Source organism: Magallana gigas, chromosome 7, assembly GCF_963853765.1.
Source record: "Magallana gigas chromosome 7, xbMagGiga1.1, whole genome shotgun sequence".
Lineage (NCBI taxonomy): Eukaryota > Metazoa > Mollusca > Bivalvia > Ostreida > Ostreidae > Magallana > Magallana gigas.
The window spans coordinates 4803204-4828416 of record NC_088859.1 but is presented as its reverse complement, the minus strand read 5'-3'; the positions used below and the strand labels follow the sequence as shown (position 1 = coordinate 4828416).

Genomic DNA, 25213 nt, shown 5'->3' with positions numbered 1-25213 from the left:
TCAAAAAGATGTTCTTAACAATATGCAGCCTTCAAAATTTCGCCAAACGGCCCCTATAAGGAGATAAGAGATCGGCCCCTAAAACCTTCTTTCTGATATATTTCCAGAACGGTAACGAATTTTTTAACACTTGTTTACAAAATGTGTTCAGAATTAAATATCCTTTCATTTGATTTAAAGAAAAAGGGGACTGGCCCCTTAAAGTAGGGATCAAAGGGCTCTAAATTTTTTCATCTAAAGCCCTTTAATGAGAGCCATTTTGTGAAAGGTTATTAAAGCTAGATTAGGTTTAATACGTTTATATATCCTAACAATATATTGATTTTCTATTTCGTTATCAAATTAGGGTTTTTAGGGATTAGATGTAAACAAGTTTAATCTATCGATCTTAATTGGAAGAAATGCAAGTATTTAAAAAGCAATGTAATAGAACTTATAAAAATCGATACAATAAAGCATTAGTACTTCACTCCTTTTTCCATATCATGTTTTGTTGTCTAAAATCAAAATCGATGATGTCATATTTTCTTCTAAAAATCGGACGGAAGACCTCCTCGTTGCTCGCAACGAGATCGTGTCTAGTTATTTTTCTTTTTTTTTCTTACAAATTTTGTGCCCGCGATATCTCAAAAACGGCTTGGCCGATTTTCATGAAACTTTCAGATCAAATATATATTGATCTAAACTTAATATACATTTTTTTATTTTGATGACGTCATTTCCGTTCTTAAGATAGTGACGTTTTAGCGATTATCAGAGGGTCGGCTTGTCCAGGGACCTCCTCCTAAACGGTAAAAGATACTGAGTTCAAACTTTCAGGGATTGTAGACAATAAATTGTAGATGTGCCATTTGGCATTCATATTTGTCATGCTCAAAAGGCGTTAAAGCTCGCCTGGTCCCGAAAATTGAGACTAAAAAAAGTCATAATTTTTCATGGTTTTCTTTGTTTATCTCTCTTCTGAAAAATATTTTGTTAAAACATGTATTGTAAAATTTTTTTATATTTACAAGACCTTTCATTTGATATCAAGAAAAAGGGGCTGGTTTCTCAAATTAGGGGACAAAAGGGCCCAAAAGTCTTTCATCTGTAGCCGTTTACTGAGAGATATTTTGTGAAATGTTATAGAAGCAAATATGTTTATCTCACAGTTATATATCCAAGCAATGTAATAATTTTATTATGTGTTACGTAATTAAGGGTTTATAGGGGCCAAAATTCCAAAATTTTGATCACCCATATCTCAGAAAGGAAAAATATTTTGTAATGCAGTACAGAAGAAAAGTTGTTTAAAATTATGTTCTTCACAATATGCGACCTTCAAAATTTCGTCAAACGGCCCCTATAAGGAGTTAAGGGATCGGCCCCTTAAACCTTCTTTCTCATATATCTCCAGAACAGTAACAAATTTCTAAACACTTGTTGAACAAAATTTGTTTAGAATTAAATGACCTTTCATTTGATATCAAGAAAAAGGGGTTGGTTTCTCAAATTAGGGGACAAAAGGGCCCAAAAGTCTTTCATCTGTAGCCGTTTACCGAGAGATATTTTGTGAAATGTTATAGAAGCAAATATGTTTATCTCACAGTTGTATATCCAAGCAATGTAATTATTTTATTATGTGTTACGTAATTAAGGGTTTATAGGGGCCAAAAGTCCAAAATTTTGATCACCCATATCTCAGAAAGGAAAAATATTTTGTAATGCAGTACAGAAGAAAAGTTGTTTAATCTTATGTTCTTAACAATATGCGACCTTCAAAATTTCGTCAAACGGCCCCTATAAGGAGTTGAGAGATCGGCCCCTTAAACCTTCTTTCTCATATATCTCTAGAACGGTAACAAATTTCTAAATACTTGTTGAACAAAATTTGTTTAGAATTAAATGACCTTTCATTTGATATCAAGGAAAAGGGGCTGGCCCCTAAAATAAGGGGACTAACGGGCTCCAAAGTCTTTAATTTGTAGTCCTTTACCAAGAGATATTTTGTGAAAGGTTATAGAAGCAAATGTGTTTATCTTACATTTATGTATTCAAGCGATGTAATGATTTTATCATGTGTTTTGTAATTAGGGGTTTTTAGGGGCAAAAGTCCAAAATTTTGATCACCTAGATCTCAGAAAGGAAAAATATTATGAAATGCAGTACAGAAGAAAAGTTGTTCAAAATGATGTTCTTAACAGTATGCAACCTTCAACATTTTGTCAAACGGCCCCTATAAGGAGATAAGGAATCGGCCCCTAAAACCTTCTTCCTCATATATCTCCAGAACGGTAACGAGTTTCTAAACACTTGTTGACAAAATGTGTTTAGAATTAAATGTCCTTTCATTTGATATTAGGAAAAAGGGACTGGCCCCTTAAATTAGGGGATCAAAGAGCTCTAAAATCTTCTATCTATAGCCCTTTAATGAGAGCCATTTTATGAAATGTTAATAAAGCTAAATTTGGTATAATACGTTTATATATCCTAACAATATAATGATTTTCTCTTGCGTTATCCAATTAAGGTTTTTAGGGACCAGAGGTAAACAAGTTTAATCTTTTCTATCTTAATTGGAAGAAATGAAAATATTTAAAAAAGCTATGTCAGAGAACTTATAAACAGCGATACAATAACGCCTTAGTACTTCACTCTTTTTTCCATAACATGTTTTGTTGTCGAAAATCAAAGCCGATGATGTCATATTTCCTTCTAAAAATCGGACGGAAGACCTCCTCGTTGCTCGCAACGAGATCGTGTCTAGTTCTTATTATTAGGGTCTTCCGTTTTCAACGGAAGACCCTCTTGTTATTCTATTGTTTTTTTTTATTATTATTAATCTTCTTGTTTTTCCTTCTGACTTCTTTTTTGCTTTATATCTCAAAAACTATTCAACCGATTTGCAAGAAATTTTCAGAGATTATGTTAAATTCTTGTTCCTTGAAGCTTTTACAGTTTCAGTCATTAATTCACTTCCGTTTTCTAGTTACGTCATTTTAAAAATTTTCAAAAAGTGATTTTGTCCAGGACTTTTCTAGTAAACGGTTGTTTGTAAAGACTTGAAATTTTCTGTGATTGTAAATCTGCGGATTTACTTATGGCATTTGACCAAAAAATGTATTTTGTCACTTCCGGAAGTGAAACAAATTTTTCGAAAAAATGAATTTTCTGATCAAATCGAAAAAGAATATGTGTATTGTAGAGTTTATTAAGCTGAATCTAACAAAGCAGCTTTTATTAAGCTTAATTTAAAACTGAAAGCCGTTTTCAAATCGGACGATGAATTACAGAGATATCGGGGTTTAAAAATTGATTTTTCCGGAAATTTTGATTCCGCAGCCTTGGTTTAAAAAATAGCGTAATGTTCAAAGTAAAATTAACTCGTACCAAAAATAATTGCTAAGTCGTACCTGAACACATTCGGATTTTTTTTGTTCAGTCGTTCATAAAATCGGAAAGGTTTTTGTTAAGTCGTACTTAAAATCATTCGTATTTTGTTAAGTCGTACCAGGAATATTCGATTTTTTTCATATTTTTATTTCAGTTACTCTTGTTATTCATTTAAGAGCTTTGCTTCTTACAGGAACTTCCAGCTTTACTTCCGACATTAACGGAAGACCCACTCGTTGCTTTGCAACGAGCTTTGCTCTAGTTCTTTTTTTTCTTTTTCTGACTTTTATGGAGCGCTATTTCTCGAAAACTACCCAACCGATTTGCACAAAATTTATAGGAGTGATAGAACATCATCGTCGCTACATATTATCAAATTTTTGCATGATGACGTCACATCCAGTTTCAGATATAGACGAGTTTGTAAATTTTGAAGGGTCATTTTGTCCACGCATCTCCTTCGAAACTAATCAAGATAGAAGCTTAAAATTTTCAGGGGTTGTAGATGAATGTCTGTAGATGTACCCCCATGCTTCCAATTATGAAAATTGCTCAAGGCCTCGAAGCTCGCCTGAACCTGAAAATTAGCACCAAATTTTTTCACGAAATTTTTGCACATTTTCTGTAATACCTTTCGATGTGCACATAATTTGTTTAAACATGTAACGCAAAAGTTGTTTCAACTTTCACGAGCTTTTCTTTGATATCAATAAAAAGGGGCTGGCCCCTCAAATTAGGGGCCAAGGGGGCTCTGAAGTCTTCTTACAATAACTCTTTACTGAACAATAATTTGTTATTAATTATATAAGCAAAAATGTTCGTTGTACAGCTGTTTATCTATACAGTATCATACTTAAGTCATATGTTACGTAATTAGGGATTTCAAGGGGTTAGAAGTTCAAAACTTTGATCATTAATATCTGAAAAAGGAGAAATATTTTTTAAAACAATGTAGAACAAAAGTTGCTTAAAATGGTGTTCTTGTTAATATGCTACCTTAAATGTTTTTGTTTATGACCCCATTTAGGAGTTAAAGGGTCGGCCCCTAAAACACATTTGTATATATATCTCGAGAACGGTTTACAATTCATGAACACTTGTAGAACAAAATATGTTTTTATTAGCGAGACCTTTTATTTGATATCAAGAAAAAGGGGCTGACCCCACCAATTAGGGGGTACAAGGGCTACTAAGTCTTTTTATGATAACTCTTTTCTGACCAATAATTTGATATTTATTATATAGCAACAAAGCAGCTTTTATTAAGCTTAATTTAAAACTGAAATCCGTTTTAAAATCAGACGATGCATTACAGAGATATCGGGGTTTAAAAATTGATTTTTCCTGGAAATTTTGTTTCCGCGTCCTTGGTTTAAAAAATAGCATAATGCTTATAGCAAAATTAACTCGTACCAAAAATAATTGTTAAGTCGTACTTAAACACATTCGGATTTTTTTAAGTCGTTCTTGAAATCAAAAAGGTTTTTGTTATATCGTACTTAAAATCATTTGGGTTTGTTAAGTGGTACCGGGAATAATTCGATTTTTTTCATCGTTTTATTTTAGTTACTCTTGTTATTGGTTTAAAAGCTCTGCTTCTTACAGGAACTTCCAGCTTTACTTCCGACATTAAAGGAAGACCCACTCGTTGCTTTGCAACGAGCTTTGCTCTAGTTCCCTATTATTATTATTTTTTTCTTACAAAATTTGTGCAGGCGATTTCTCAAAAATGGCTCAGCCGATTTTCGTGAAACTTTCAGATCTAATAGATATTAATCCGAACTTAATACACATTTTTTTATTTTGATGACGTCATTTCCGTTCTTGAGAAAATGACGTTTTAACGATTTTCAGAGGGTCGGCTTGTCCAGGGATCTCCTCCTAAACGGTAAAAGATATCGAGTTCAAACTTTCAGGGATTGTAGACAAGAGATTGTAGATGTGCTATTTGGCGTTCATATTTGTCATGCTCAAAAGGCGTTTAAGCTCGCCTGGTCCCGAAAATTGAGACTAAAAAAACGTCGTAATTTTCATTGGTTTTCTTAGTTTGTCTCTTTTCTGAAAAATATTTTGTTAACACTTGTAATGCAAAAAAAGATTTATATTTACAAGACCTTTCATTTGATATCAAGAAAAAGGGACTGGCCCCTCAAATTAGGGGACCAAAGGGCTCTAAAGTCTTTCATCTGTAGCCCTTTACTGAGGGATATTTTGTGAACAGTTATAGAAGCAAATATGTTTATTTTACAGTTATGTATCCAAAAAAAGTAATGATTTTATCATGTGTTACGTAATTAGGGGTTTTTAAGGGCCAACAGTCCAGAATTTTGACCACCCATATCTCAGAAAGGAAAAATATTTTGAAATAAAGTATAAAAGTAAAGATTCTCAAAATGATGTACTAAATAATATGCAATTTTCAAAATTTCGTTAAATGGCCCCTATAAGGAGTTATGGGATCGGCCCCTAAAACGTTCTTTCCTATATTTCTCAAGAACGGTAACAAATTTCTAAACACTTGTTGAACAAAATGTGTTGAGATTTAAATGACCTTTTATTTGATATCAAGAAAAAGGGGCTGGCCCCTCAAATTAGGGGACCAAAGGGCTCTAAAGTCTTTTATCTGTAGCCCTTTACTGAGGGATATTTTGTGAACAGTTATAGAAGCAAATATGTTTATTTTACAGTTATGTATCCAATAAAAGTAATGATTTTATCATGTGTTACGTAATTAGGGGTTTTTAAGGGCCAACAGTCCAGAATTTTGACCACCCATATCTCAGAAAGGAAAAATATTTTGAAATAAAGTATAAAAGTAAAGATTCTCAAAATGATGTACTAAATAATATGCAATTTTCAAAATTTCGTTAAATGGCCCCTATAAGGAGTTATGGGATCGGCCCCTAAAACGTACTTTCCTATATTTCTCAAGAACGGTAACAAATTTCTAAACACTTGTTGAACAAAATGTGTTGAGATTTAAATGACCTTTTATTTGATATCAAGAAAAAGGGGCTGGCCCCTCAAATTAGGGGACCAAAGGGCTCTAAAGTCTTTTATCTGTAGCCCTTTACTGAGGGATATTTTGTGAACAGTTATAGAAGCAAATATGTTTATCTTACAGTTATTAATCCAAGCAATGTAATGATTTTATCGCGTGTTACGTAATTAGGGGTTTTTAGGGGCCAAAAGTCCAGAATTTTCATCACCCATATCTCAGAAAGGAAAAATATTTTGAAATAAAGTATAGAAATAAAGATGCTCAAAATGATGTACTAAATAATATGCAATTTTCAAAATTTCGTTAAATGGCCCCTATAAGGAGTTATGGGATCGGCCCCTAAAATCAAGAACGGTAACAAAATTCTAAACATTTGTTGAACAAAATGTGTTGAAATTTAAATGACCTTTTATTTGATATCAAGAAAAAGGGGCTGGCCCCTCAAATTAAGGGACCAAAGGGCTCTAAAGTCTTTCATCTGTAGCCCTTTACTGAGGGATATTTTGTGAACAGTTATAGAAGCAAATATGTTTATCTTACAGTTATTTATCCAAGCAATGTAATGATTTTATCGTGTGTTACGTAATTAGGGTTTTTTTTAGGGGCCAAAAGTCCAGAATTTTGATCACCCATATCTCAAAAAGGAAATATATTTTGAAATGCAGTATAGAAGTAAAGATAGTCAAAATGATGTACTAAATAATATGCAATTTTCAAAATTTCGTTAAATGGCCCCTATAAGGAGTTATGGGATCGGCCCCTAAAACGTTCTTTCCTATATTTCTCAAGAACGGTAACAAATTTCTAAACACTTGTTGAACAAAATGTGTTGAAATTTAAATGACCTTTTATTTGATATCAAGAAAAAGGGGCTGGCCCCTCAAATTAAGGGACCAAAGGGCTCTAAAGTCTTTCATCTGTAGCCCTTTACTGAGGGATATTTTGTGAACAGTTATAGAAGCAAATATGTTTATCTTACAGTTATTTATCCAAGCAATGTAATGATTTTATCGTGTGTTACGTAATTAGGGTTTTTTTTAGGGGCCAAAAGTCCAGAATTTTGATCACCCATATCTCAAAAAGGAAATATATTTTGAAATGCAGTATAGAAGTAAAGATAGTCAAAATGATGTACTAAATAATATGCAATTTTCAAAATTTCGTTAAATGGCCCCTATAAGGAGTTAAGGGATCGGCCCCTAAAACGTTCTTTCCTATATATCTCAAGAACGGTAACAAATCTCTTAACACTTGTTAAACAAAATGTGTTGAAATTTAAATGACCTTTTATTTGATATCAAGAAAAAGGGGCTGGCCCGTCAAATTAAGGGACCAAAGAGCTCTAAAGTCTTTCATCTGTAGCCCTTTACTGAGGGATATTTTGTGAAAGGCTATAGAAGCAAATATGTTTATCTTACAATTATGTATCCAAGCAATGTAATGTCATGTGTTATGTAATGAAGGTTTTTTAGGGGTCAAGAGTCCAAAACTATGACCACCTATATCTCAAAAGAAAAAATATTTTGAAATGCAGTATAGAAGAAAAGATGCTAAAAATGATGTACTTAACAACATGCAATCTTCAAAATTTGGTTCAGCGGCTCCAATAAGGAGATAAGGGACCGGCCCCTAAAACTTTTTCTTCTAAGATATCTCAAGAACAGTGGCGAATTCTAAACACTTGTTGAACAAAGCTCTTACACCTGTAACAAAATAGTATCTGGCCCCCTAGAATGTAGACCCTGCTTTTTTATTCTAAATCATGTTTAGCTGTTAAATAGCAAAATCAAGATAGAACAAATTCTAAAATCAGACGGAAGACCTCCTCGTTGCTCGCAACGAGATTGTGTCTAGTTATTATTATAATTTATAAAGCGCACAATTTTACAAATAAAAATGCAATCAATGGCGCTATACACACAAAAAAAATACATAGATTTGTTATACATGCAGAATTTAAAAATGTTGTCTAAGAAGAGTTCACATTTTTTTTTTTTCAGTTTTTTCCCCTTACTACACATAGTAATTAAAAAGCACACTTATTATAAAATGCCTTTAGCTGGCGCTTAAAAGTAGTAAAATCACGAATAGTTCTCATGTCTGTCGGCAATTCCTTCCAAACGGTCGGTCCTGAAATTGCTAATGATCTGGCAGCAAAGGTTTTGCGTTTGACGGCAGGAACATTTAGTGTTTTAGAGCTTATAGAGCGAATGCTATATGGTGACTCTCGTATACTTAGCATTTCTCTGAGGTATACTGGGCTTTCACTATCGTTGAGGCACTTATAAACAACACACGCGATTTTAAATCTAATTCGAAAATAGACGGGTAACCAGTGTAATCGCTTAAGAGCTTCTGTAGAGCTATCAGTCGACTTCCACTTCAGCACAAGTTTAGCAGCGCGGTTTTGCAATAACTGCAACCTTTTGATGGTACATTCTGGCAATCCGTACAGGACACTGTTGGCATAATCCAGATGGCTAGTAACTAAGGACTGTACTATTTGCTTGCAGGAGTCGACAGTAAGGTATTGGCGAATATTATTGATCAAGAACAAATTTAGGGATATCGTTTTGCATTTTTCGCTGACAAATTTCTTGAACGTTAAATGTTCATCTAGATAACAACCGAGATACTTGATACACACAGATGAATTTACACTAGCACCCACAACATAAATGGAAGTGGAAGAAGACAAAGATAGCATCTGCGGACTTCCAAATAACACAAATTCAGTTTTACTTGGGTTAAGTTTCAGCCTGTTTAGATTCATCCAGTCATTGATATTAACTAAGACGTTCTCTAAATTTGTTATTACACGTTTTTCATCTGCGATTGCCTTTGGATTGAAACTATCATATGCGGAGTGGTCATCGGCATAACCTAGTAATAAGACCCCCAAGTCTTTGATAAACTGTTGTAGAATACTTGCGTTTACAGTGTAGAGCACAGGTCCACATATACTGCCTTATGGTACTGAAAAGTCCAGGCATTGAGGCTGAAATTTAGACGCATTAATAATGCACTTCCGCCCTCCTTGAGGAAAGGTACGATTGAAACAAATCAAGTGCTGACTCGGACACTCCGAATATAATTTGTAATACTTTACTAAGTATGGAATGGTCAACCGTGTCGAATGCAGCTGAAAGATCTAATGCGACTAAGGCGGTGACTTCCTGCCTCTCAGTTTTCCACAGAATGTCTGATGATAATTTTAGTAGAGCTGTTTTGGTACTGAACCCCCTTCTATTTGCACTTTGATAATCCGGTAGTAGCTTATTCGATTCGAGAAATTTCATAAACTGATTTAAAGCACACTTTTCGACAATTTTTGAGAGGTAACTGAAATTACTCACCGGAGGATAGTTTTTCAAAATTACATCCAAACCGTTCTTTTTCAATAGGGGTCTTATAATTGCTGTTTTCCATTCATTTGCAAAAACACCCGATGTGAGGGATTTATTAACCATGGAAGTAATTGTTGGCAATAACACCTCGGAAAATTGCTTGATCAGTTTTGATGGGATTGGGTCAGTTGGGCAGGTAGTTGACTTTGAGTTTTTGATCACACCTAACACATTTTCGTCAGATACTGAATCAAAATGTTTAAAGTCGTTTGTGCACTTAGATCCAAGATTTGGGTCAAATTTTTCAAAATTATCTAAAGTTTTGCGAATGGTTAAAATTGTATCCATAAAAAATGAACTAAATTCGTCTGCTAGTGATTCGTCGCTTGTGCTTGGCGGCATGGGATTACTATTAGTTCTACCTATCAATCCAAACACAAGTTTATACATTTTAGATGCATCTTTTCCACACTCAGTAATGTTCGAAGTGATATGCTTGTATTTGTTGTATCTGAAATGTTTTCTATAGGCCCGTTTGGCACATCGGAAGGCGTGGTCATTGTCCGCAGTCTTGTTTCCTCTCCATCTTCTCTCCGCTGACCTGCAGCGCGTCTTCAGATGACATGATTCCTCTGTAAACCATGGTAACGTCGGTCGGATCGTAACTAATTTCTCTTTTTCAGGAGCATGTTTGTCTAAGATATTTTGGAGTTCAGAATTGTAAAATTTTGCTAAATCGTCCAACTTTTCATGTTTGGTTGCATTTTTATTGAATAGGACGAGATCGTTAATAAATTGTGTCAAATTTATGGCACTTATTTTTCGAACTTTCCTCGTTTCTCTGATGATCTAAGGCTTGGGTAGAGATATATAGGTATGAATGAAACTGTGGTCACTAATCTGAAAATTTTCGCTTGGTTCGGACGAAACAATTGTATCGTTGTTTCGTATCATGATTAGATCAATTGTGTTTCCGGATCGATGTGTTTGGCAGTTTAACAAGCTGACACAACCCCATTACATCACACATTTCATTTAATGCAATCGTATCTAAGTCATTAACTTTATTGTAATGAATGTTAAAGTCTCCACAAATGATAACCGTGCGATGAGTTGTTATTATCTCGTCTAGAAAAGGTGTAAATTCATCAAAAAATGCCGTTGTGGACACGGGGTGAACTCTTGAGTATCGGGGACGATCAACTATCAGAATGTGTATGGTCTTCGAATGAAAGTCTAATTCAAACAATGAGTATTCGAATGAATCTTTCTGTCCAGAGTTGAGTAATTTTATTTGAAGCGTGTTTTTAAACAAAATACCAGTTCCGCCACCAGATCAAAATTTACGGGGAACATCAATAAAAGTATAGCTAGGTATATTCAGATCGGATCTTATAATTCTGTGTTTTGGATTACTGTCATCTAATCAAGTTTCAGTTACACAACAAATGTCTAATTTGCTTTCAATAATGTGGTAAAGAAATTCATCAACTTTGTTACATATAGACTGCGTATTGACAATTGAAAAAGAGAGATTCCTGTCCACTGAGTAATCAATCAATATCCTGGTCAGAGGTCGCAACAAATCCAGATGGACTCTAGTGTTCCAGTCCTTTTCTTTTAATTTTTTCCTTCTGGACCTATGACCACGGTAGCGTTTTTTGATTCCGAGGAGTTTTATTTTGTGCCATACATTTCCATCAAGTGAAAGGGGTTCTTCTAGTATGCTGTATTTATCGTCAACCACACTCTAGTAGTGCTTTTTGGCAAAAATTGTCTTGGTTTTTTGAAAAGGCTACTGATATTTCTAATAATATTGTAATACTTGGTGATCTCAATATTGATTTTTTAAAGGTAAATAACTCACATGAGATACATACAATCATGAACAACGATAGACTGACAAATATTATACGTGAACCCACAAGAAGTACACATAACACAAACACCCTCATAGATCCCATTATAATTAGTGAAAATATATGTGTACACGATTCTGGTACTTTAAGTGTATGTAATGTTCTTAGTGATCATAGGGCAACTTACATCTATATACATCAGTAATCAAATTCAAACATGGCATACAAACGCAAAATTTGGGATTTCAAACATGCAGATATGGAACTTTTAAACAAACTTATACTTGAATGTGATTGGTGTAGAATCATTGATGACACAGGTAACATAGATAAGGCCACAACCAATTTTACAAACAAATTCCTTTCTTTTATTCATCAATGCATACCTGAAAAAACTGTAACTTATATTAGGCCGAATGATAAGCCATGGATGGATTCTCTTCTTAGGAAAACCTTGCGAGTTCATAATATGTTAAGAAAAAAGGCACAAAAACAAGAAGAGAATCTGATTGGGGTATTTTTCGGAGAATAAGGAACAAGGTTAATAACATGAAAAAAAACATGAATTGCAAACTACTATGACAATATAGATTCTCATCTTAAGGATGCTAGCTTAAACAATCAAAAATTATACTGGAAATTATTGAAAGATTGTTTCCACACTAAACTAACACACGACATCCCACTATTAGGTATACCATGGACAATAATAAGGAGGGTTATGCATTTTCAGATACTGATATTGAATTACTTAACAATTACTTTACATCTATTACTTTCTTAGATGACAGCAACCATGACCTTCCAACTATAGGGGGTGTAGATTTAATAACTCTTTTTCGGAAATAAAAATACAAGAGCATGAGATTACAGATATCATATCTATCATTCCAGTTAATAAGGCAGTTAGTCCTGATTGCATCAGTCACAAAATGTTAAAATCATGTAGATACCATCTCAAAACCACTATGCATATTATTTAACAAATCCTTATCACTCAAAATTTTTCCAGAATGTTGCACTTGTTTTTCCATTATTTAAAAAGGATGACCCTTTTATCACTTCAAACTATAGGCCAGTTTCTCTTTTGCCTTGTATAAGCAATATTTTTGAAAGAATCATTTTCAAATATGTATACAAGCATTTACATTCGCAGAATCTCTTTTACAAATATCAAGCAGGTTTTACAAGGTCATTCTACAATTATCAACTATTAGAAATATACCACTCAATTGTTAAAAGTATTGATGAAGGCAAATACTGTTGTATGGTGTTTTGCGATCTTTCAAAAGCGTTTGATCGAGTGTGGCACAAAGGTCTAATTTACAAATTAAATATGTATGGAATTAGTGGAAACATGCTAGATTGGTTTGAGAGTTATTTAAGCAACAGAACACAAAAGGTTATGTATAGAAATATTTTTTCTTCTATAGGCCATGTTAAAGCTGGTGTTCCACAGGGCTCAGTACTTGGGCCACTATTATTTTTATTGTATGTGCATGAACTGCCATGAGAATAAAACGTACGCTCAACTAGGAGCCCAGGTCACCTGCTCATTCACCACTACCAAATCTGTGCACTCCGCAACAAAATGTAGTGCATTGCAACCGCAAAGTGAAAGTAGGATAACTCGTATCACTACTTAGCCTTAACAAATGTTATACATCAAGAAGAAATGTATTTTTCTAAAGAATAACCCTCTGAAGATTGGACATAAATTATAGAGGATGAAAAAATCAACATTGACTGTTATTTTTAAGATATACGATATACGTTATATAGACATTAGGTGACCTGTGGTCCCCCTTAATTATCTAAGTTATAGGCGTTATTAATGTAACACAAAATCCTCCTCATTAAAATATAAAAGTAGTTCGCCTTCTTAAATATAATGGTAAAATGATTTGATAATAAATTACATAAGATGACCTCTGGTGTCCGTAATTGATACATGCCAAAACAGTTTTGTATGAAAAAATATCTGACAGTTTCGAGTCCCGTTTGTTCCGAGAACTGTCTGATAATTTTTTTATACAGAGCTGTTTTCGAAATTTATCGTACCTAAAACACTGCTATTAAATTTCATTGTTCATTTACCTGAGACAGTCTGATTTTTAAGGATATCAGTACTGTAAACACTGGTTTTCGTATTTATTAACATCTTTACGTGACATCTATTCCCTCTAATAATTATGTTCTTCCTAATAAACAATATAAAATGGTGCATGATTCTCGTCTTGTAAAATGATATAAGATAATCTCTTGTATCTGTATTTGTTTTTAAATATTACATTGATTTAGAAGCTAAGGTGACCTCTGGTCTCCTAATAGACATCCCACTTAAAGTGACATTTGGTCTCTTTACATTGGATGAATTCTGCGTCAGTGGCATCTGGTCTTTGTATTTATTAACAATTTACAACAACAATTTAGTTCTAAAGGTGACCTCTCATCTCCGTACTGTTAATTCATTACATTTTACCCATGGTCTCTCTACAGTGGATTACTTTGGTATATCCACCTTATAAATGATTAAGGTGACCTCTGGTCTCCATCTTAATTACATTGTAACAAAATTATTACGACGCCTATCTAAGACCTAAAACGAACTCTGGCTTCCCTACAATAGATGACATATTATGATTTTTCATCTTATAAAATACATTAAGGGGTCTCTGATCACCGTATTGATTTACATAATTATAAATAACCACACCAATATAGAACCTTAGGTGATCGCTGGTTCTCCTTTTAGATATTCCACTTAAGGTGGCTCCTGGGTCCCCTAAAGTAGATTACTTTTTTGAATCTTCATCTTGTAAAATCACATTAGGTGACCTCTGGTCTCCGTTATTACTAGTAGTTAGCAAAAATATAACGACATAGATCGATTACCAAAGGTGACTTTTGGTTTTTCTACAGTGGATTGCTTCTTGGGAATCTCAATCTTGTAAAATGACATTAGCTGACTTCTGGTTAACATATTGATCTTCAATTATAACTAAACCTTTTTAAAACTTAGGTGATCTCTAATTTCCTTTCAGATATTCCTGTTATAATGACTTATTGGTCTCTCTACAGTGATTGACTTCTGGTAAATGTCTATCTTGGAAAACAAGGTGACATCTGGTGTTCGTATTTATCAACAAATTATTACATTGGTATTGGACATTACGGGACCTCTCATCTCCTTATTGAAATTCCATTTAAGGTAACCCATGGTCTAACAAATGGATGACATCTAGTGAGTATGCATCTTGTTTAATGACATTATGGGACTGCTGGCCTCCTATTGATAAACAAAATTAGTGCTACAATAGTGTATGACATAAGGGGACCTCAGGGCTCCTCATGGATATTTTGCTAATTTTACCAATATAAAACCTTAGGTGATCGCTGGTCTCCTTTTAAATATTCTACTTAAGGTGACTACCCTACAGTAGATGACTTTTTTTAAATCTACATCTGTAAAAGTGACATTAGGTGATCTCTGGTCTCCGTTATTAATTAACAAAATTATAACGACAGACATCGATTTCCAAAGGTGACCTTTGGTTTTCCTACAGTGGATGGCTTCTATAGTCTATCCCAAGTTATTGCTTCCATCGCTTTTTAATGATTTTTAATAAAATTACACATACCTTTGAAAGAAATACAGTTGAAATCGTTAAAAGGGAATATATCCAAGATATCTTCATTGAACAATTATCCCTTTCCACTCAGAAAAATTCACAGGAACGAAAACAGATTCCTTACGGAGATTTATAATGGGGAATGTTTACAGCTTTTCTCCATTCGGAATACACTCGCAATTTTTTAACGTTATCATCCGGGCTTATTAATGGCTGTTGCAATGCAAAATCTCCGTAGACTTCCAATTTCGGGATTTGTATTGAAACCTGAAGCAGTAGAGAGGGCGTTTCAAAATAGATAATCTGGACATTTTTTATATTAGTGGATGAACGTAGTTTGAGCACAAAGGTATTTACTATTATTGAAATATCAAGCAAAAAGTGGTGGAAGCAAAAACTCGGGACAGAGTATAGGGATATTTATCTTGTTATGACATAAGGTGACCTCTTTTATATTAAAATTATTTATTGATAAGGACATAACATAAGGTGACCTCTGGTCTCCCTATTGATAATAAATAATCATTTCATTGATATAGGACATGAACTGAGCTCTAGTCTCCTTCTGGATGTTTCTGTAAATGACATACGTTGACATCTGGACTACATGTCAATTAAGAAAATTAAAACTACATTGTCTTCAGGCCCAGGTTGACGTCGGGTAGCCTTTTAGATATTCACTTAGGGTGATCTCTGGTCTTCCCACAGTAGATGGCTTTGGTAAATCTCCACCTTGTATATTGATATTTTGTTATATCTCAGGTCTCCATATTGACTCAAAGAATTACAACATCAATCATAAGGCGTTGGAGACCTCTGGTCCATCTACAGTGAATATCCTTAGTGAATCTCCATCTTGTAAAATAATCTGAGGTAACACCATGTAGTCAATGAATGGATAAAAACTGATTAATCTACATTTGCAAAATCCATCAACTGAACTCCAGTTTCCATATTGATTTACAAAATCAGTACGACATTTGTGTAGGACATACATGTAAGGAAGTGACTTCTCTTCTCTCATGATATTTCTGTTAAAGTGACCCCTGGTCACCCTACAGAGAAAAACCGGTGACACTCCATTTTGTAAAATGACATAAGGTGACCCGTGGGCACTCTACAGTGGATTACCGGTGACTCTCCATTGTGTAAAATGACACAAGGTGACCCCTGGTCACCCTACAGAGGATGACGAGTGACTCTCCATATTGTAATATGAGATAAGGTGACCCCTGGACATCCTACAGAGGATGACTGGTGAGTCTCCATTGTATAAAATGACATAAGGTGACCCATGGGCACCCTACAGTGGATTACCGGTGACTGTTAAATGACAAATGGGGACCCGTGGTCACCCTACAGAGGATGTCCGGTGACTCTTTATTTTGTAAAATGACATAAGTTGACCACTGGTCACCCTACAGTGGATGGCCGGTGACTCTCCATATTGTAATATGACATAAGTTGACCACTGGTCACCCTACAGTGGATGGCCGGTGACTCTCCATGTTGTAATATGACATAAGTTAACCCCTGGTCACCCTACAGTGGATGGCCGGTGACTCTCCAAATTATAATATAACATAAGGTGACTCCTGGTCACCCTACAGAGAATGACAGGTGACTCTCCATTTTGTTAAATGACATAAGGTGACCTCTGGTCACCCTACATAGAATGACCGGTGACTGTAACGGGATGAGCGGAGGCTACTCCAAACAACAACAAGACATCTTAAATTTAACAAAATTTAATAACAAAAAAAATAAGAGAAAGAAAGAAAAGATAGAAATATAAACACTAAACCACACAAACACTCACACACCTTTCACTCAACAAGAAAAAATATGATGTTTATACAAATGACCAAAAATAAATTAGAAGAGTGTCCGAATCTCCGGGGCTGTAGTCCTGGACCAACTACGGACAACCACAACTAGAGTAGTTTCGTCACCACAATCATCATCATCACCATCGTCATCATAATCATCGACACTATCGTCAACACCATCGCCTACAACACCATAATCATAATAGACATCATCGTCATCACCATAATCATCTACTTCATAATCATCACCGACGTCACCATGAACGACATCATCTACATCATCTTCATCGACATGACCATCATCATCGTCGTCGTCATCATCACCATAACATCATCGTCGTCATCAACATGAACATCGCATCGTCATCGACTTCACCATGAACGACATCATCTACACCATCATCATCGACATGACCATCATCATCATCGTAGTCATCGACATCACCATAACATCATCATCTTCTCAACATCAACAATATGACACTACAATAAGTGTACAAGTGACACCATAACACCATAATAAAAACAATATTGTATAATACATCATATAAGTATCTCACTGATAGTATCAAACTATGATAATGTATAAATAGTATTATATTAAAGGCAACATCTCAAAATATTGTAAGTATATGGTAACTAAGTTATTTGTTTACAGTAAACAATATGGCGTCTGAGACTTCCGGTGACGCACTTCCGCCCAAGTAGTTAAGTGGAAAAAGTGACAATAAATTGTAAAATAAAATAACGCATAGAAAATAGCCCTTTAAATCACCGTTTCTTTATACAGCAATAGCAAAAACTGTACTATAGAAAAAGACGAATTCCATTTAAACACTCTCGCTAAAGTCACACATCAGTGAACACACAGGTAACTCTACAGTGAACAATGGTCAAGGTGACTTTATAGGACGACTGCGTAATACTAATAAAAAGGCAAAAATTTACAAATTAACTACACCAAACTAAATAAATACTTACCACGGTCAGCTATCCGTGTCCGCGTCAAATGCTGAACTTGTGAAACTAAAACATGCCACACAGGCTTCTAACACGATACCCCCTTCACACACTAAGCACGTCTTTATCGCTGGACAGCTCGGCCGGGTATAACTTAGCGCCTATTGTTAGCGTCGGCCAAGCACGTTGCAAAGAATTATGGGAAAAATAAAATCGGGTGTGTTCGATATGAACAGTGATTGTCACACACCTCCCCCCTTAAAAAATTGTCCTGCAATTTCAAATAAACAATCACTGAATTTTGAAAATTATCACATATTTACAATAAAACCTATATACATACCTGTACTGTCTACTATACATCTCACTGACGACTCAGGTAATCCGCACCCACATTGTCGCTTCCTTTGATCGCAATGATCCTAAAGCGGTATGGCTGAAGCTGCAAAGCCCAACGCATCAGTCTGGAGTTCTCTGTCTTTGCTTTGTTAAGGTAGGTCAGGGGTTGGTGATCAGTTTCAAGTAGAAACTCGCGTCCATAAAGGTACTGGTGGAACTTCTGTATTCCCCACACTACCGCCAAACACTCCTTCTCGATAACAGCGTATGCCTTTTCTCTTGGTTGAAGTTTCCTACTGGCGTACGCTACGGGTAGTTTCTCGTCATCCTCCATCTGTAACAGCACAGCACCTATCCCATCATCTGCAGCGTCCGTGCGTAAAATGAAGGTTTCATTAAATTCTGGCAACTTCAATATTGGCCTTTCTGATAACATGTGTTTCAATGTATCAAAAGCTCGTTGCTGACTTTCAGTCCAAATAACTTTATTTGGTTGGCCCTTCTTCGTAAGATCAGAAAGTGGAATGGCTATCGCAGAGAAATTCGGAATAAACTTTCTGTAGAATCCTGCTAAGCCTAGGAAGGCACGAACCTGTTTCTTGGTTTGTGGTATTGGCGCATTTCTGACTGCATCAATCTTGTCCTGTTCTGGTTCTAGACACTTGTTGCCCACCATATGTCCCAAACAGTCAATCTTGTCAAATCCGATGAAACATTTTGTCGGTCTGGCCGCAAGTCCCGCATCTCTGAGTCGTTCGAACACAGTCTTCAGTATGTGTAGATGTTCTTCAAAGGTATCTGTAAAAACAATGACATCATCGATAAAGTTTTCTACGCCGTTCATACCTTGAAGTAGTTTTCTCATCATACGACTAAATGTTGCCGGCGCGTTTACAAGACCAAACGGCATTGTCCTGAATTGGTACAATCCGGATGGTGTGGAAAAGGCTGTAAGCGGCTTACTCTCGTCAGCCATCGGTACTTGCCAGTATCCTTTGCTTAAGTCTATCTTTGACACGAACTTCTTTCCGGTCATTTTGGAAAATATGCTTTCTGGACTGGGCATTGGTTCTGCATCAAATACCGTAGCACAGTTCAGTCGTCTATAATCAATGCAAAATCGATTCGTTCCATCTTTCTTCCGAGCTATGACAACTGGAGCTGAATAAGGGGAAGATGATGGCTCAATCACATTCAACTGTAGCATATTCTGAACTTCTTCTGTAATTGTTTTCTCTGTACTGAACGGAATTGGATATGGTTTCACACGCACAGGTTCAGACGATGTCACAACAATCTTATGCTCCACTAAGTTCGTCATTCCAGGTATATCCGTAAATACATCTGAGAACGAATCACACAGTGATTTAGCAGTTTCCAACTGATCTGGTGTTAGTCTGTCTGCAAACTTTATGTCCTTTGCTGTTTCGGTTTGAGTAACAGGTGGCATAAGAATAGAGTCCTGTTGTTCATCATCATCTAGGTCACTAAAGTCTATGAGTGAAATTGCACATGTTGACAAAACACCACAGTTCAATGTATCTCGTTCAACATACTTCTTAAGAAGATTTGCGTGGAAAGTTTTCAGCTTGCCTCCCATATCGATCATGTAGTCCATATGTCCTAACGGTACTGCAGGTACTTTTCCTTGCGGAATAGTCCGCTGACACACGTCACATGATCTGCAGAAACGCCTAATGTCTGACTGGATTCCTGGCCAGTAAAATTCGGACACTACTCTGTCGGTTGTTTTCTTTGATCCCAGATGACCACCCATCAGCGTTTCATGTGCTATCTTCATAACGATAGTTCTGTATTTCCGGGGAACGATTAACTGTCGGAAAAGTTTTTCACTGGACACTTTGGGACTGCAAAATTCTCTGAACAACATTTGCTTCCGTTCACACATTTTTGAAAATCCGCCGTCACTGAAATGTTTAAGCTGTCCACTCTCAGCTAAGCTCCATAACTTTTTCAGTGTCTCGTCGTTTCGTTGTTCTTGTAAGATATCCTCCGGCGATACATCCCGTATTGCTTCCGGTACTTTCAATGGTTTGTATGGAGACTGTTTCTTTTTCAGTTGCGCACGCGTTTCAACAGCTGCTATGTTTTCAACGGAATGAATCCAGGCTGGATTTGGTTCATGTGGTTTCCTTACTCCACGAATATTACCAAGAATAAGATCGTACGAAGGCGAATCAAAGCACCAAGCATCAACACTTCCGGTAAAGTAAGGAGTATCGACATCAATTCTAGCCACATCTGAATCAATAATACGACCGTCTGCTAACTTGCATCGTTGAGATGTCCCTGTTAGTTGATCATCGTTTACCAGTTCTCTACGAATAACGGCACCACTACAACCTGTGTCTCTTAGCACAGTCACTAGTTTATTGCCAACACATCCTTTCACAACTGGCATTTCCGTTTCACAGAAAGCAACCGAATCACCAACACACGGTAAGTTTCCATGTTTCTCGACGACACTCGCGGCTCCTTGGCGACCTCTACCGCGTCCTGGATATCCATGGTTCCCATTATTGTACGACCCACGTTGAAAATCACTAGGGTAAGTATGTTTCGGTGTTGTTTCTTGTTTCTCGCTCGAATTAAACGGCCTGTTATTCGGACTTTTGCGGAAGTTGCAGTTAAAGGCTTTATGTCCTTGTCGTCCGCACTCATAACACTTCACTGCATTTCCAGATTGGTTTTGTTGCACGGAATCTTTGTACGGCGGTTGTCTATCGGACTGCTGTCGTCTGTCAAAGAGCGGTTTTTGCGTAAGTGAAGAAGATGTCACTGTTCTGGCCTCAGCAAACTGGTCCGCGTATCGCGCCATGTCTTGGATCGAAGTAGGAATCCTCTCCTTTAGGAATAAGGCAAGTTCTTTCGAGCAACACAATAAAAACTGTTCACGTAAGAACAAGTCCTTCAGATCATCGAATGTCTTGTTAGTCTTAGACAGCTGAATCCACCGCTCAAGGTAACTGTCCAGTCTGGTAGAAAATTGCATAAAAGTTTCACTTCCGTCTGGTTTTGAAAATCGGAACTTCTTGCGGAAACCGTCCTCCGTCATGTCAAATCGTTTCAACAGGGCGTTCTTCAACTCGTTGAAATCAAGTGCTGTTTCGGGTGAGAGTCTTGCGAACACATCCAGTGCCTTTCCTTTGAGTAATGCGCTAAGATGAGTCCCCCACGTGTCTTTATTCCATTTCTGCGTTGTTGCGTATATCTCAAATCTTTGAATGTACGCGTCAATGTTGTCTTTCGAATCCTCAAACGGAGGAAGTTTTGGTCCTTTTATCACTTGAGAAGTTTCTTTCTCCTCTTTAGTCACAACACTCGGCTTCATGTGAGATCTCTCGAGTTGCAGTTTGTGATCAAGTTCCAGTTCTTCTAGTTTTTGCTGATGTCTCTTTTCTTCTATCAATCGGGCGTGCTCTCGCTCATCATGTTCTCTTGCTGCGCGCTCTTTCTCCATCTGTAGTTTGAAGTCGCGGTCTCTCTCCTCCTGGTCTCTCTCCTCCTGTCTCTCGACTCTATGTTTCTCACGTTCGTCCCGCATTCTGGCCTGTTCGTCCTTCACGAATTGTTGAAGGTCTTCATCCTTCATCCCCATCTTGGTCCCCACTTCAAGTAGCTCCAGCATCTCCTTGACAGTAGACATGGTGCATTGACTGACAGACCAACTTACCTCAAAATTATCTCATAAAGGGACTAACTTCTCAACTTTTAACAAAACAATCTGCCTAACGTAATGTACTCACCAAGGGAAAAGGAAACAACGACCTACACTTGCTCTTACATGTACTACAAAAGAGATCAAAAAATGAAAAATAAAATAAACCTTGGCAACTGTTCACTTATAAAGATATCTTGTAGTATCTGGAGGAGTCAACTCATCCCACCGCTGCCACCAATTGTAACGGGATGAGCGGAGGCTACTCCAAACAACAACAAGACATCTTAAATTTAACAAAATTTAATAACAAAAAAAATAAGAGAAAGAAAGAAAAGATAGAAATATAAACACTAAACCACACAAACACTCACACACCTTTCACTCAACAAGAAAAAATATGATGTTTATACAAATGACCAAAAATAAATTAGAAGAGTGTCCGAATCTCCGGGGCTGTAGTCCTGGACCAACTACGGACAACCACAACTAGAGTAGTTTCGTCACCACAATCATCATCATCACCATCGTCATCATAATCATCGACACTATCGTCAACACCATCGCCTACAACACCATAATCATAATAGACATCATCGTCATCACCATAATCATCTACTTCATAATCATCACCGACGTCACCATGAACGACATCATCTACATCATCTTCATCGACATGACCATCATCATCGTCGTCGTCATCATCACCATAACATCATCGTCGTCATCAACATGAACATCGCATCGTCATCGACTTCACCATGAACGACATCATCTACACCATCATCATCGACATGACCATCATCATCATCGTAGTCATCGACATCACCATAACATCATCATCTTCTCAACATCAACAATATGACACTACAATAAGTGTACAAGTGACACCATAACACCATAATAAAAACAATATTGTATAATACATCATATAAGTATCTCACTGATAGTATCAAACTATGATAATGTATAAATAGTATTATATTAAAGGCAACATCTCAAAATATTGTAAGTATATGGTAACTAAGTTATTTGTTTACAGTAAACAATATGGCGTCTGAGACTTCCGGTGACGCACTTCCGCCCAAGTAGTTAAGTGGAAAAAGTGACAATAAATTGTAAAATAAAATAACGCATAGAAAATAGCCCTTTAAATCACCGTTTCTTTATACAGCAATAGCAAAAACTGTACTATAGAAAAAGACGAATTCCATTTAAACACTCTCGCTAAAGTCACACATCAGTGAACACACAGGTAACTCTACAGTGAACAATGGTCAAGGTGACTTTATAGGACGACTGCGTAATACTAATAAAAAGGCAAAAATTTACAAATTAACTACACCAAACTAAATAAATACTTACCACGGTCAGCTATCCGTGTCCGCGTCAAATGCTGAACTTGTGAAACTAAAACATGCCACACAGGCTTCTAACACGATACCCCCTTCACACACTAAGCACGTCTTTATCGCTGGACAGCTCGGCCGGGTATAACTTAGCGCCTATTGTTAGCGTCGGCCAAGCACGTTGCAAAGAATTATGGGAAAAATAAAATCGGGTGTGTTCGATATGAACAGTGATTGTCACAGTGACACTCCATTGTGTAAAATGACAAAGGGTGTCCGCTGGTCACCATACAGTGGATTACCGGTGAATCTCTATTGTGTAAAATGACATAAGGTAACCCTGGTCACCATACAGTGAATGACCGTTGACTCTCCATAATGTACAATGACATAAGGTGACCCCTGCTCACCCTACTGTGGATGACTGGTGAGTCTCCATTGTGTAAAATGACATAAGGTGACCCATGGGCACCCTACAGTGGATTACCGGTGACTCTCCATCCTGTTAAATGACATATGGGGAACCGTGGTCACCCTACAGTGGATTACCGGTGACTCTCCTTTGTATAAAAAGACATAATGTGACCCCTGGTCACCCTATAGAGGATGACGAGTGACTCTCCATGTTGTAAAATGACATAAGGTGACCCCTGGTCACCCTACAGAGAATGACCGGTGACTCCATATTGTAAAATGACATAAGGTGACCCCTGGTCACCCTACAGAGAACGACCGGTGACACTCCATTGTGTAAAATGACATAAGGTGCCCGTGGGCACCCTACAGTGGATAACCGGTGACTCTCCATCCTGTTAAATGACATAAGGTGACCCTACAGTGGATGACCAGTGATTCTCCGTCTTGTAGAATGACATAAGGTGACACCTGGTCTTCGTATAGGTTAATGAAATCATCACAAAATTGCTCTTGGACCCAATGTGATCTCTAGTGTCCTTACATTGGATGCCTTTTTGGGGAATCCCCATCTTGTTAAGTGATGTCTGATCTCCGTTCTGCTTTTCGGAACAATTACATCGACAATTGAGAACTTAGGGTGATTGGTCTCCGTATTGATTAACAAAATTATTTCGACATCGATCTAAGATATAAAGCAACCTTTAGTTTACCTACAATGGATGTCATTTTATGAGTCTTCATCTTGTAAAATAACATTAAGGGATCTCTGATCACCGCATTGATTTACAGAATTATTATTTACTACATCAATTTAGATCCTTAGGTGACCTCTAGCCTCTATTTGGATATTCCACTTAAGATAACCTTGGCCCCCTACAGTAGATGACTTTTTGAATCTCCATCTTGTAAAATGATATTAGGTGACCTCTGATCTCCGTTATTAGCAAACGAAATAGAACGACATAGATCGATTACCAAAGTCAACCTTTGGTTTTATTTTTTACAATGGATTAATTCTAGGGAATATCCATTGTAAAATGACATTTGGTTACCTCTGGTCATCGTATTGATTTACTAAAGTTTAACTACATTTTTTAGAACCTAAGGTGACGTCTAATCTCCTTATTGAGAGTCCACTTAAAATGACCCCTTAGTCTCTCTACAGTGAGTTCTGGAAAATGTCCATCTTGAAAAAGAAGGTGACATCTGGTGTTGGTAGTTATTAACAAATTACTACATTGATTTAGGACCTAAGGTGACCTCTCATCTCCTTATGGAAATTTTACTTAAGATGACTCCTAGTCCCCTAAAGTGGATGACATCTGGTGAATATGTATCTTGTCTCCTTTTGATAAACAAAATTATAGCTACATTAATGTAGGATATAAGGTGACCTCTCGGCTACTCATAGATATTCCCCTTAAGGTGA

The 25213-nt window shown here is 36.5% G+C and overlaps 2 protein-coding genes across 3 annotated transcripts in view; one reads left to right on the top strand and one right to left on the bottom strand.

Annotated features, from left to right (window-relative positions):
• Window positions 1-25213, top strand: part of LOC117684168 (thimet oligopeptidase-like) — a 73290-nt gene that overhangs the window by 10361 nt on the left and 37716 nt on the right. The window lies entirely within an intron of this gene.
• LOC117690110 (uncharacterized) lies at window positions 16944-23606 on the bottom strand. Of its 2 annotated transcripts, XR_010707963.1 has the most exons (4): window positions 23384-23606; window positions 18344-22885; window positions 18022-18161; window positions 16944-17523 (listed from the first exon to the last, which is right to left on the bottom strand). XR_010707963.1 is itself a non-coding variant. In XM_066067155.1 (3 exons), exon 2 carries the CDS (start codon window positions 22004-22006, stop codon window positions 18365-18367), a length of 3642 nt encoding a protein of 1213 aa, XP_065923227.1. In that variant the 5' UTR covers window positions 22007-22885; window positions 23384-23606; the 3' UTR covers window positions 16944-17523; window positions 18344-18364. The 2 variants fall into 2 exon arrangements, 1 of the variants encoding a protein (XP_065923227.1); XM_066067155.1 differs by lacking the exon at window positions 18022-18161.